General features: G+C 38.5%; 1 protein-coding gene across 1 annotated transcript in view; it reads right to left on the bottom strand.

The window, feature by feature from the left end:
* Positions 1–2,685: 2,685 nt before the first annotated feature.
* ESF1 (ESF1 nucleolar pre-rRNA processing protein homolog) overlaps positions 2,686–13,539 on the bottom strand; it is a 64,502-nt gene continuing 53,648 nt past the window's right edge. The window contains exons 13-15 of the mRNA XM_065401071.1: positions 8,179–8,255; positions 3,863–4,009; positions 2,686–2,983 (exon numbers count right to left, since the gene is read on the bottom strand). Of these exons, the coding sequence (XP_065257143.1) occupies positions 2,690–2,983; positions 3,863–4,009; positions 8,179–8,255 (518 nt within the window). The 3' untranslated portion in view covers positions 2,686–2,689. The remainder of the gene's footprint in view (positions 2,984–3,862; positions 4,010–8,178; positions 8,256–13,539) is intronic.

Genomic DNA, 13,539 nt, shown 5'->3' with positions numbered 1-13,539 from the left:
TCTAACGTAATCTATAGCCTTGCTGCCTACAGTGCAGAACAGCACATTTCACAACGTGAAAGTTGTCCATGCCAAACTCAATGACATGGTCTTTAGGGGTGATTTTTAACGTTTTCAGCAGCTTTTCACAACCTTAATTACTCACACCTGGAGGCTGAAGAGACAATTGAGATGCATTAAAACACAAACCTCTATATACTGTTGAATAACCGCTATATGCGGAAGCGGCTTATTGGAGTATTATTTAGCAATGTAAATTTAAAGCACATTCAGAAATCAACCACAAGAGGGGGAGATTGCACATACTGAATAAGCGACACTGGTACTTTTCCATCATGCATATTAGATGTCTATTTGTAGTTAGAGCACTCACGGCTGATAGCTTCTTCATTTAGCAGCTACCTCCACTTCTGCTGGGCTGCTGCACGAGTCTACACTTTCTGCAGGAAATTCTACTATAAATTGTCGTGTTTCCCTTTGATTATTTTGAGTCTATGTCCAGCTGAACATCAGTAAATTGGTCCATGGTGTACACTGAAGTCCTCAGTTCTGGTGGGGTTTATTTCTCTTTGCTGACGGCAGGTAGCTAAGCCCTGGCTAGCTCAGATGGCTGGCTCCAAACCATGTATCAAGAGCTTGTTTGCTCTGGGTAAGTTCTGTAGCACCACCTGAGCTGGTTAACAGGTCAAGGTCTATTAATTTGCCCAACCATTCAGTTGAGCTATTTTAGAAGTGAATCTGGAGGCTTTCCAGTAAAGCTGCACAAGTGATCAATAAAATGTAATTTTGGCTCTTCACTTCCAGAACTCCTTTATACAAACTCTCTTGTGAAATCACCTGTTTCTATTTCCACATTACATTTCTCACTGTACACTTCAGTTTTTAAACACTAATTACCTGTAATTGCATATGTGGTTTCTCTCATTTTCTTAATCTGTCTGCATAAAAACTGGTTTTACTAAAAGTTAATATTTTGACATTGAAGGACCATCTGCTTCAGTGAGCATCCATCTGTATTTACTTCATGTGTGCAAGACATTTTGATTGGTTTACTGCTTTTAATGGTTGTTTTAGTGAAATTTTATTTGCATTCCAATTTTTTTTTATATATATGGTTAAAATATTTTCGTTGTAGGAGGATTTTTTTGGGACACATGTATTAACCGTTCTGACAAAGTAATTTTGTAAACAGGTTCAGACTGTATTCATTTGGTATGTTTATCTTTATACATACATTGCATAGTGTCAAGTAGCAGGTGCAGCAATTAACTATTTTCATGCACTTACCTCCTTTAGAGTACACTGCTGGTGTTTTTTTGTTTTTTTGTTTTTTTTCCCAGTCAACCCTTAACGTTTTATCAACCAGCTCTGCTACTAAATTTACTCTCAATGGGCCTTCTCAAGCAGCTTCTTAACAAGAGTGCAACACTCCTGGCTGCGCTATTCAGGGTTCTCGTGCCCAAGCAAAGAGTTAGATAAATATACCAGTCGTTTACAGAAATAGAGCTGCTTAGGGAGGTAGAAGCTCATGAGCTTGTTCACAATTACGGGAACATCTCCAGCCCCACAGTTCTAATGAGTGCTTTATGTTACAATTTTGTCTTATCTTTGACAGAGTTTGTTTAACTGGCTGCATTTTTATCAGAGTTGATGCAGCAAAGAGAACTAGAGCAGGACGACACACTGGATGGAATGAGTTCAACGCTTCTGAAAAACAGGCCATTTGTGCTACCCTTCTATCACACATTTTTCCACTGTTCCACTAGTGGTAGCACTAACATAGCCCTGCTCTGGTGTTTTTAACCGTGTCATATAGGCCTGTTTTGGACATCTTGTCTACCCTAGCACTCCTAGCATTGCAACGGTCAGTAGAGTTACACTAACAGCAATGCAACATTGGGAGAAATTTAAGAAAATGCCTAATAGACACAACCTTATTGAGGTGGCGAAAAATGGATTTTGATACCTAACTTTGGGCATTCAAGTTTGACCTTAATTGTTTCAGTTTCACTGCTGTACATGAGAATCTCTCCTAAATCAGAGAATTTCACTAAATGTTTCTGTAGTGCTCTGGAATCCTTAGAAGATTACAGAAGTGAAAAGTATTATTAATAAAGTACAATATATTTTTATTCGTTATTTCACAAGTTATCCACATAGCTCTTGACTAAGAAACAAAATTCATCCAACCCATCTTCACTTTCAGTTATATTAAAATTTTCATCAGTAAAATTGTATTTACAGACTCATGGAGTATTAAAAACACCATTATGAAATTGCAAAGTTTTTTTTAAATCTAAAAATCATATCAGGACCTGAAGTCACAAACACTCGTTTATAAATGTGTCCATTACTACAACTAAGGAAGTTCGTTGTAGCCATCTTTAACATTTCTATTAGTTTTAACTGAACTGGTGTTATGAAATAAACAACTTCAGGTAAATTAATTTTGTCAAACATGCTGTTTGTGAACTATTTTACAAATATACTATTCCAAGGAGGTATTTGTGGGAGGGGGAAAGATGCTATTGCAATCGGTTGTCTATAGTTCACCCCCAAGCCCCAACACTGGCACTGATTCTTCAGAAACCCTTACAGTTTATGGGATTCAACATCCATAAAGTTCTTATGAATTTTGCCATTTTACAAGGAGTAGAGACTGGACTGAGGAAAGCCAAATAACTGGACTTTATTTTATTTTCAGTTTCTTCCTGGCTTGAAATTGTTCTGTTTTATTTTTGATAGATTTTATTAGCATTGATAAAGCAGGATCTACAGATTTCTTAGTGATGTTTCCCTTCTTTCCAATCTCATTCTCCTGCATCTGTTTTGCAAGATTCTGCTGCTTTTGTTCTCTTCGGCGAGCTTTCTCCTCCAAAATTTTTTCCACTGCTTTTGTCTTTTTGAAGTTTGGATCAGAAGGATCCAAATTAAACAAGTGGGAAGTATACAGTGCTTGAAACCTTGTATCAGCAACATTCACCTGAAGATAGAAAAAAGAACCTATTTCAGTTAACCTTACTACCAATGAAAAATAATATTGAGAAACAGGACAGAAAATGTAATATACCAGAAAATATTGCAATCATATTTAAATGACAGAATGTGTACAAGATATGAGCAACACTAATTGCCTAAGTCAGATCTTACTTAAGCTGGAACCTAAACTTTAATATTTAAATTTCAAATGGTAGTTCTCAGAATTTGGTCAGGCTGGTTAAATTAAACTACATATTCACGGAGAGTGAATTTCACCTAAGTGTGGGGGATTCCTCTGTCCTTTGCATTGTGTGCAAGGTGGTGTGGGAGAGTCAACAACATACAGGAGACACACCTGTGCAAAACCTGTATATCACAAAAAGTGGGCCAACGAAGACATTCCTTGTTGGTTAAGAATAAGCGAGCAGGGAAAGAGCCAGTGCAGACAGGCCATGAGAAAGGCAATAATCAATATTCCAGCCAACAGATTGCATGTGATCTTGAAGAGTGAATTCTGTCTCCTTAAATCCCTATACATAGTCTGGTTTTGCTTCCTTTATTAGGGAAATATTGCTTGTAATCTAAGCCATGTAAAGTGCACCCAGGTCCTATGGGGATAGGCACATGTACATGTCGGTAACAAGCATTCAAAAGCAACATGGACTGTTGTATCCTTGTTTGATCCCAGTATTAGAATACCAGCCTTTTCCTGTGTAGGAGTACTATAAAGAGATTTATATTCAATTGCACTGTTAAAATGTTGTCAAACCATATTACTGAGGTACAATTCTTACACCAGAATTCCAATCCACTCCTCTTGAAAAAGTAGAGATACTACTAAATTCTATTACATTTCAATACTAGGAATCTGTATTAGTATTACCTGAAAGTCATCTTCTAACAACTCCTCCTTTTTCATTAGTTGTTTCTTTTTCTTCTGGCTCAGGTTCTGTTGTTCTACAATCTTCTCATAGTTAAAATGTCTTCTGTCATCCTCCTCATCATCCATCATAAGCAGTGCCATTTCAGCCTGTTACAATAAGAAGAGCCCATTTACATAACTTTTTGTGGAGTATGGAATACACATGTTCCTTCTGAAACATGAGCACTCAAGATTTCCAGGCTCCAGGGGAACAGTTGTAATTTGTAAACAGATTGCAAGCAATTATAAAACATAATAATGTTTATTAGAATATTAAATATGTCTTCTAAAACATTTGGAGAACTGAGGAGGAGGAAAACTACAGTACTATTCAATGAGTGTTATACTCCGTAGTACAGCACAGCACAGCAGGTAAAGGTTTTATTCTCATTTCCACAAGGCTGTTATATCTATATTCAATTTAGCCTCTTTGTAGGATTGTGACATGGGCTACATTCCACAACCATCTGTGCTTACCTTAAAGCATTTTATTTGTTTTTAAACTCTCATATAGCTGATTTTTATTTTTAAATAAAGAACAACCCAGAAAGGTTTCTCTCTAATTAAATATAATCATTGTCACTCATTTTCATCTTCACAGCGACCATATGGTTAAACATTCCACTTACAAGAGTTCAGAGACTTATGTGATCTCAACACTGACATTTATAACATAGAAATGAAAAAAGTTTCAAGACAATTCTTATCTTATGAAAGATAGTTTTTACTTGTGAAAAACCAGATGTTTAAATAAAAAGAAGAAATTAAGTTTGGGGCACACACTAACAAAAGCAAAGAAATTCTGTGATTAAAGTGGATACTTTAAACTCCATTCACACTAATGAGAAATAAGAACCCCACGCCAGGGCATGAATTCAGGACAATCCTAAATAACTTTGAATAGTCTAACTTAGCTATTTCTACAAATGGGAAACAACTATTTAAGCATAACATTAGTTAAAAAAAAAAGAAAAAGAAAAATTAACTTTTACTGGAGTGGAATAACTAAGCCTTTAGGGAACAAAAAATGTCTGATAATTTCCTTTCCGCTAGCAGTATGTCTCACAGTTCTTGACATCTGGGTCAGGATGGATTAAAAAAACAAATCAATGATTTATTTATTTTTGGGAGGAAAATGGTAAAAAAAAAAAAAAAAAAAAGGCAGGTTTTTATTTAAATCAGATTTTTAATTTGTTATTTAAGTTACAAGTTTTCCTCATAAAAATAAACCTGATTAAAATGAAATCTGAATGTAATACAAAATATGTTAAGGCCTAAGCTTATTACAATCTCTTAAAACATTTAAATAAATATGCTGAATCCATGAGCCGCTATCAAAAACTTTAGTTAAAGGCGGCTTTTTTAATATAAAGAAAAACAAGGGGAAAACATCTAGCTTTGAAGTAAACCTTTATAATTATGGAACAATAGATCTTGTACTGTGTTAAGGCCGTGATCCCCTGGGAAATCCAGGGGCTGTGCTACGGGGTGCAAGAGACTGGCAAAGTCATCATAGGCATTGGGACCCACCCTCTGATTCCATGAGACACCATCGTGTATCTCATTAGGATTATCCACTGAGCCCACCTGGGCATACTCCTATTGTATAGTGGTTCACTTTTCAAATTATGAATATTTATGATTTCACCCGTCATTCACTATTTTCTAACATACTAAAAATGTACAGTTAATACGAATCTGAAAATATTCAACTATGTAATTGCTTAAATAAATGTGTATAATTACAGCGTGCCCTCCTAGGTAGCAAAAAAGATGTACCAAATCTAGTTTAAAGGCTCTATTTAGTTGTAAATCAACATGTTTTAGTGGGTATATCAACCAGCGAGAATGCATCTCTCTTTAAAAAAAAACTAAATTGAAAACTTTATTAAAATCAATTATTTAAATTGAAGATTTCCACTTGGTGTTTTAAATTGCTTTGATTTAAATTAGGGCTGTCAATTAATCGCAGTTAACTCACGCAATTAACACAAAGAATTAATCGCAATTAATCACACTATTAAATAATGGAATACCAACTGAAATTTATTAAATATTTTTGGATGTTCTTCTACATTTTCAAATATATAGATTTAAATTACAACACAGAATACAAAGTGTACAGTGCTCACTTTATATTATTTTTTATTACAAATATTGTACTGTAAAAACGATAGAAGAAAGTATTTTTCAATTCGCCTCATACAAGTACTGTAGTGCAATCTCTTTATCATGAAAGGGCAACTTACAACTGTAGATTTTTTTTTGGTACATAACTGCACACAAAAACAAAACAATGTAAAACTTTAGAGCCTACAAGCCCACTCAGTCCTACTTCTTGTTCAGCCAATCGCTCAGACAAACAAGTTTGTTGATATTTACGGGAGATACTGCTGTCTGCTTCTTATTTACAATGTCACCTGAAAGTGAGAACAGGAGTTTGCATGGCACTTTTGTAACTGGCGTTGCAAGGTACTTACATGCCAGATGTGCTAAAACTTCGTATGCCCCTTCATGCTTCGGCCACCATTCCAGAGGGCATGCTTCCAGGCTTATGATGCTCGTTAAAAAAATAATGCAGTAATTAAATTTCTGACTGAACTCCTTGGGGGAGAATTGTATGTCTCCTATTCAGTTTTACCCGCATTCTGCCATATATTTCATGTTCGAGCAGTCTCAGATGATGACCCAGCACATGTTCGTTTAAGAATGCTTTCACTGCAGATTTGACAAAACGCAAAGAAGGTACCAATGTGAGATTTCTAAAAATAGCTATAGCACTCGACCCAAGTTTTAAGAATCTCAAGTGCCATCCAAAATCTGAGCAGGACGAGGTGTGTACCATGCTTTCAGAAGACTTAAAAGAGCAACACTCTCATGCGGAAACTACAGAACCTGTACCACCAAAAAGGAAAATCAACCTTCTGCTGGTGGCATGTGACTCAGATGATGAAAATGAACATGTGTTGGTCTGCTCTGGATCATTATCGAGCAGAACCCACCATCAGCATGGACGCATGTCCTCTGGAATGGTGGTTGAAGCATATGAAAGGACATATGAATCTTTAGTGCATCTGGCATGTAAATATCTTGCGACACTGGCTACAACATGCAAACACCTGTTCTCACTTTCAGGTGACAATGTAAACAAGAAGTGGGCAACATTATCTTCTGCAAATGTAAACAAACTTGTTTGTCTGAGCAATTGGCTGAACAAAAAGTAGGACTGAGTGGTCTTGTAGGCTCTAAAGCAGTGCTTCTCAAAATCAGGCTGACGTTTGTTCAGGGAAAGCCCCTGGCGGTCCGGGCCAGTTTGTTTACTTGCTGCATCCGCAGGTTCGGCCGATAGCGGCTCCCACTGGCCGTGGTTCGCCAGCACATCCCTTGCCCCGCACCACTTCCCGCAGCCCCCACTGGCCTGGAGAGGCGAACCACGGCCAGTGGGAGCCGCGATCGGCCGAACCGTGGCGGCCCGACTTTGAGAAGCACCGATCTAAAGTTTTAGATTGTTTTACTTTTGAATGCAGGTTTTTTTCATACATAATTCGACATTTGTAAGTTCAACTTTCATGACAGAGATTGCACTACAGTACTTGTATTAGGTGAACTGAAAAATACTATTTCTTTTGGTTTTTACAATGCAAATATTTGTAATAAAAAATAAAGTGAACACTGTAAACATCCAAAAATATTTAAATAAATGGTATTCTATTATTGTTTAGCAGTGCGATTAATATTTTTTAATCGATTGACAGCCCTAATGTAAATCAATCTACCCTAGTCTGGGCTGCTCTTTTCTCTTTTTTATATTTACTTTCAGATCACTGATAAAAGCATTGAATAACTTTGGGCCTAATAATCATGCCTGCTGAACTCCACAAGAAACATCCCCATTTGATGTGGATTCCACATGGATAAATTATTTGATATCTGTCAGTTAGCCAGTTCTTAATCCATTTAATGCATGCTTTACTGATACTTTACAGTGCCAATTTTCTATTCAGAATACCTTGCAACACTCAAACACTTTAAAAAAAAGTCGATTACATTTATAGAATTTCCTTTATCAACCAAACTTGTAATCTCGAAGAATAAAATGAGGATTGTTTGGCAAAACCTATTTTCCTTAGAAACATGCTGACTGGCATTAATTATATTCCTATCAACAGAGTAGTCCTACTGAACTCACTGGTACTACTCACATGCGATGAACTCACAAGTATTGAAAGGACTGGGACCTATGTCTGTAATCCTTAATGCTTTAACACAAAAATTACCTTGTGCTTTTCTGTCTCTGCTTCTTTTTCTGGGGCACTTTCTTCTGTCTTGAATTTCTTTGATATTTTCTTTAAACCTGCTCACACAACAAATAAATGAGTATTAATTCATAAGTATGCATGAGACTAATTCTTATAGCTACAGTATCTGAAAGTGTGTCTCAGTCAGCTGAAATTGATATTTCAATTTCAGGTAATAAAAGAAAAGCTTGAAAAAATAAGAAATCAGCTATGGTTAAGATCTAGCAAGGATTTTTACAGGAACAATATTCACTCAGTCTACTGAGTGGTTATCAGCACGCAAACTGGCAGAGTGATGGTAGGCAAAAAAAAAAAAGAGGGTTATGCTATAACTTTTTCTTCTTTCTTGCAAAGAGCAGGTGTGAGAACCACTAGTGGGGCACAGTCAGTTACACAAAGCCACTCGCTGTTCAAATTTGACACACATTATAAATCCAAAGAGAAATGAGTTTATGCAGCTACACAAGTAACTGAATTCACACACATTCTCTAAAATGTTCATTCCTTCCACTTAACTTCCAATATGGAATGGGACAATATAACAAATAGCTTAAAAAAGAAAAACAGTTTAAACTTATGTTTTCCTAATCTGTTCATTGACAGTATTGGCAGCTGAACCAGAGTATAGCCTTGTTGAAGTCAAGATAAAAGGCTATGTGGAAAAAAAACAACCCAAGAAAATTGAAATTATTCCCCAAATTTATAGACAAGCAGTAAAAGTTATGCATGAAAAATGAACATTTGAAGGAAAGATTATCGCAGAAGAAAAGGGGACCAAAATATTGTTGGACTAATTTAAGCTCATCTTAAATGATGTTACTCTGATGAAGTTTTCTTTACTCCTGTGCATACACTGATCCTTATACTAATAATGAATATTAATAGTAGGCAACAGAAGCCCACAATAACCAATTATTAAGGAGAATCCTATTTACAAATACTATGCAATCAAATTTCTCTCCCAAGAAAGATTCAAGACCTACAATGTTATGAAGTAGAAGGAGAAATGGAAAGCTGCCTGGACTAAATCATGCTCTCTGACCTTTGATGAACCCATTTCCAGTAATACATTACAGTCCTTTGGGGGTATTCTTAAGGAACATATTTGGATCCATTCTGTTAAGCCGGATTTCCAGAAAAGAGACTCGAAATATAAACAGGCCAAAAAAAAGTCTAGTTAAAGTTAATTTGCTAATTATGCTACGTAACGGGACACAGAATCTCTTGAAGAGCCCCTGAAATATTTTAAGGAATTTCCTTTTTAAAAAAAATTCTCTCAACTGATTCCAAACAGCTTGCAGAGCTTGGATGGGTTTCTTAGAAAGTTTTTGGGGAAAAAACAAAACAAAAAACATACCACCACAAAATCCTGCCTGCCAATAAGAAGAACAAAGATGTACAACATCAGTTGCTCATCAAATCCTAAACTATTAATTCAGTATCTTCAGGGAACCGTTCAGAGCAGAGCAAGTTCAAGCCCATCAGAGGGCCCCTATTCTGTAGGTGTTTGTTCTTCCTTCTCCACATATTATTCAATTCTATGTTGTACATATAGAATTGAACAAGTTTGAAACCTTCCCCAAACTGGCTACATCAGGGATGCAAGAACAAACAGACCTGGGGAAACTGAGAAGAGATAGGTACAAAGAGGCTGAGAAAAGACAATCATAGGTAGGGCCCTATTAAATTCACGGCCACGCAAAACATGTCACGGACCGTTAAATCTGGTCTGCCCCCATGAAATCTGGTGTTAGCTGTGCTTTTACCCTATACTACACAGATTTCACGGGGGAGACCAGCATTTCTCAAATTGGGGTCCTGACCCAAAAGGGAGTTGCGGGGGGGTGGGAGTCTCTGGGTTATTTTGGGGGGGTCGCGGTATTGCCACCCTTACTTCTGCGCTGCCTTCAGAGCTGGGTGGCCGGAGAGTGGCGGCAAGTTGGCGGGGTGCCCAGCTCTGAAAGCAGCGCCCCACTAGCAGCCAGAAGTAAGGATGGCATGGCATGGCATTGCCACCCTTACTTCTGCACTGCTGTCTGCAGAGCTGGGCCCTGGGCCCACCTACTCATAGTGGGTGGCAGGAGGGAACAGAGAGGAAGACCTCTCAGAAGCAAAGCAGATCCAAATTGTTGTTATTTATTTTTATTACCATAGCACCTAAATGCCCTAGAGGTCCAGGATCCCATTGTGCTAGGTACCGTACAAACACAGGTTCACTGATGTGGGGAGCTCCCAATTCTTACCAAGGTCTCTGGGTACATGAGGCTCAGCTTGCTCACATTCACTTCTAATATGGTGTATGGAGGAGGAATAAGGAAAGTAAGTGCAGAACTAATTGCCTCCCTATGGAGGACTGATCCTAATTAGGACTATGTTCCTCCTCCCCTCCCACCCCCCACCTTGCAACTATAGGTTGTGCAGCCTGTCAGAACCAGCCTTGGTCTTGTAGTTTAGTGAAATTAAGACTATTTGGTTCCAAAATTGTAAGACCTTTTCTCTTTGCTGTTGACAATGAAATCATTTAAATCAGGACTGCTTTCCTAAAAAATGTGTTTTTATTCAGCCACAAGTTATTGACACAATAGTGTTCATTTATCCAGTAAGGAAGACTAATTCCACTTGCAGAATAGTAAGACTAGATTAATAGATTTTAAGACCAGAAGGAACTACTATATGTTCATCTAGTCTGACCTCCTGCGTAACACTTCACAGAACCTCAACCAATAATTTCTGCATCAAGCTTATAACTTCTGTTTGAGCTATAGGATCACTTTTAGAAAGATATCCAGCCTTGATTTAAAGACTTCTAGTGATGGAGAGTCCACCACATCACAAGGTAAATTATTCCAATGGCTAATTAAACTCACTATTAGTAACATATGCTGTATTTCTAGACTCAATTTGTCTAGCTTCAGCTTCCAAGCACTGTACCTCATCATGCCTTTTTCTATTATATTAAAAGAGCTGCTGACTATCAAAAATATTTTTGCCAAGTACTTGTAGATTATGCCTCAATCTTCTCTTGAAGTGCTGTAAAATCCAAATGCTTACTCAGATTGTTTTGAAATTTGCTGTGCTCCTTTGCCGATCCTTACAGTCCAAGGGGTTCTCAAACTGTGGGTCAGGACCCCATTTTAATGGGGTCACCAGGGCTGTCTTAGAATTGCTGGGGCCCAGGGCTAAAGCCAAAGCCTAAGCCCTGGGGGTAGTGGGGCTCAGGTTACAGCCCTCTGCCTGGGGCTGAAGCCTTTTGGCTTTGGTCCCCTCCCCCTCGCCGGGGTGGTGGGGCTCGGGTGAGCTCAGGCTTCAGTCCCCCCTCTGGGCGTCATGTAACAATTTTTATTGTCAAAAGGGGGTCACAGTGCAATGACGTTTGCGAACCCCTGTTATAACTTAGAGAAATTCCAGGAATGTTTTACTAATGGCTGCATGAGACCCTTCCACATGTCTGCAAGATTGAACTCCATGAAAACACAATTTTTTTGTACACATTGTATTCAGATGTTTAAGGAGCTGCTCATCCTATTCCCTTGTCTAATTTGGTGGTCTAACAGATTCCCAACCAGTACCCCACAGTGGGATTTATCCGGTAGAACGTTGATCCATAACTATTCCAGGTCCTATACTTCTGAATTGTCAATAAATCTAATGCAGACAATAGCTTCTTTGATGTAAAATGACAACCCTGTTCCTCGGCTGCCCACTCTCTTTTTCCTAAAACGGAGTAATATTAAAATCCCAGTCATGTGACTCAGCCCACCAGGTTTCAGTAATACTAATAATACCAGCCCCCACGCTGCAGAGAAAAGCTGGAAATTGGGACCCCCCCCCAGCTCCAAACCCAGTGGATGGGCCTGATCTGGGCGCTGGGGCTGGCGGTGCTGGGAACCTGCTCGGCTGGCTGCGAATTAACATTTCTAATTCCTCCTGATTATTTCCCAGGCTTTTGTCCTCTGTCACCCAGAAAACTGAAACCCTTTCTACTGAAAGAGGTAGTCCAAACCAGACATCCTTTTCTCCCTATTGAAGATGACCCAATGTTTCACAAAACCCAAACCATCAACTATAGACCCTTTACCTAGCCAATAGTTTGCTTCTAACATTTTCTATTGTCTATCTTCTCAGTTGCGGGGCAAGACAGATCTCAGATCACCACCAATGCTTTCCTATCCTTCAGCTCCCTTGTAAGATCTTTGAAGCCTCTGATGATCTGCCAAGAATCTTCTGCAGCAGCATGCAGTGTTGTTGTAGCCATGTTGGTCCCAGGATATTAGAGAGACAAGGTGGTGAGGTAATATCTTTTACTGTTGGTGAGAAAGACAAGCTCCTGAGCATACAAAGAGCTCCTTTTTAGGTCACTGAACATTTTGGGTATGGTTGACATCCATCTTCACATGTGTCCTGCAGAGGTCCCTGTGTTTTCCTCCAGTTTTGGAATTTCAGTCTTCCAAGAGATTCTCTGTAGCTGCTGCAGAAGTACCAGAATGCGACTGGATACCTCTCCCTATGTTGAATTTCTCCTGGTTCTCTTTCCTCTGGTGGTCAAAGACCGTCTATCCTCTCCTGCTTCTCCTTCCTTGATTGGTCACAAACTGCCAGTCCCTCGTCTCTGTTTTCCACTCTCTCCTGTTCCTTTGAAACAAAATTGTTATCTGGTTGGACCTGCAGTGGTGATAGCGGGTTGTCCAAGAACTGTCTCTCTGATACTACAGAATCAACAGCTGCCCTTCAAGACCACAAACCCGTGAGAAAAAGGGGCCTACTCTCTGTTGCAAACTCTTTCAAACTCCCGGTAACTTCTCCTGCTCACCTCAGGAATTCACTTTACAACTGGTTTATACATTTAGCCTTGCAGATCAGCTCATCTCCTCACTCACAGAGAGGATTAAGACTTATGGCCAAAGAGCCCCAGTCTACCAGCCCTCACAGAGACACAAACAGACTTCTCACCCTTCCTGTTCAGAGACTTGAAAGCCCAGCCACATAGCCCTAGCAGAGACACAAACTAACATACAGACGAAAAGCATAATTAACCAAGCCCTTTATCTCCATGCACAGGATCCACAGCTGCTAATCAAAACCTTTTAGTCTCTCCCTGTTCCTTATACAATTATAACGATCTGTTCTGGCCTTAAAAAGCTATTAACTTACACAGTTAACAGTTTGCAATTAACTAGATCCTGGAAAAAGAATTAGAATACCAAATCTGATTTTTTACCTTTGGTCACTGATTCTAAGAAATCTGCTATAAAAAAAAGCATACTATTTTTAATTGCCATACCCAGCCATTATTTACTGTTACCCGGCTGTATTAATTGTGCCTGCTATGGAAAATTTTGG

Source organism: Emys orbicularis, chromosome 3 (assembly GCF_028017835.1).
Source record: "Emys orbicularis isolate rEmyOrb1 chromosome 3, rEmyOrb1.hap1, whole genome shotgun sequence".
In the NCBI taxonomy this organism is placed as follows: Eukaryota; Metazoa; Chordata; order Testudines; family Emydidae; genus Emys; species Emys orbicularis.
Note: the sequence above shows the minus strand (reverse complement) of the source record. Positions and strands in the feature narration are given on the sequence as shown.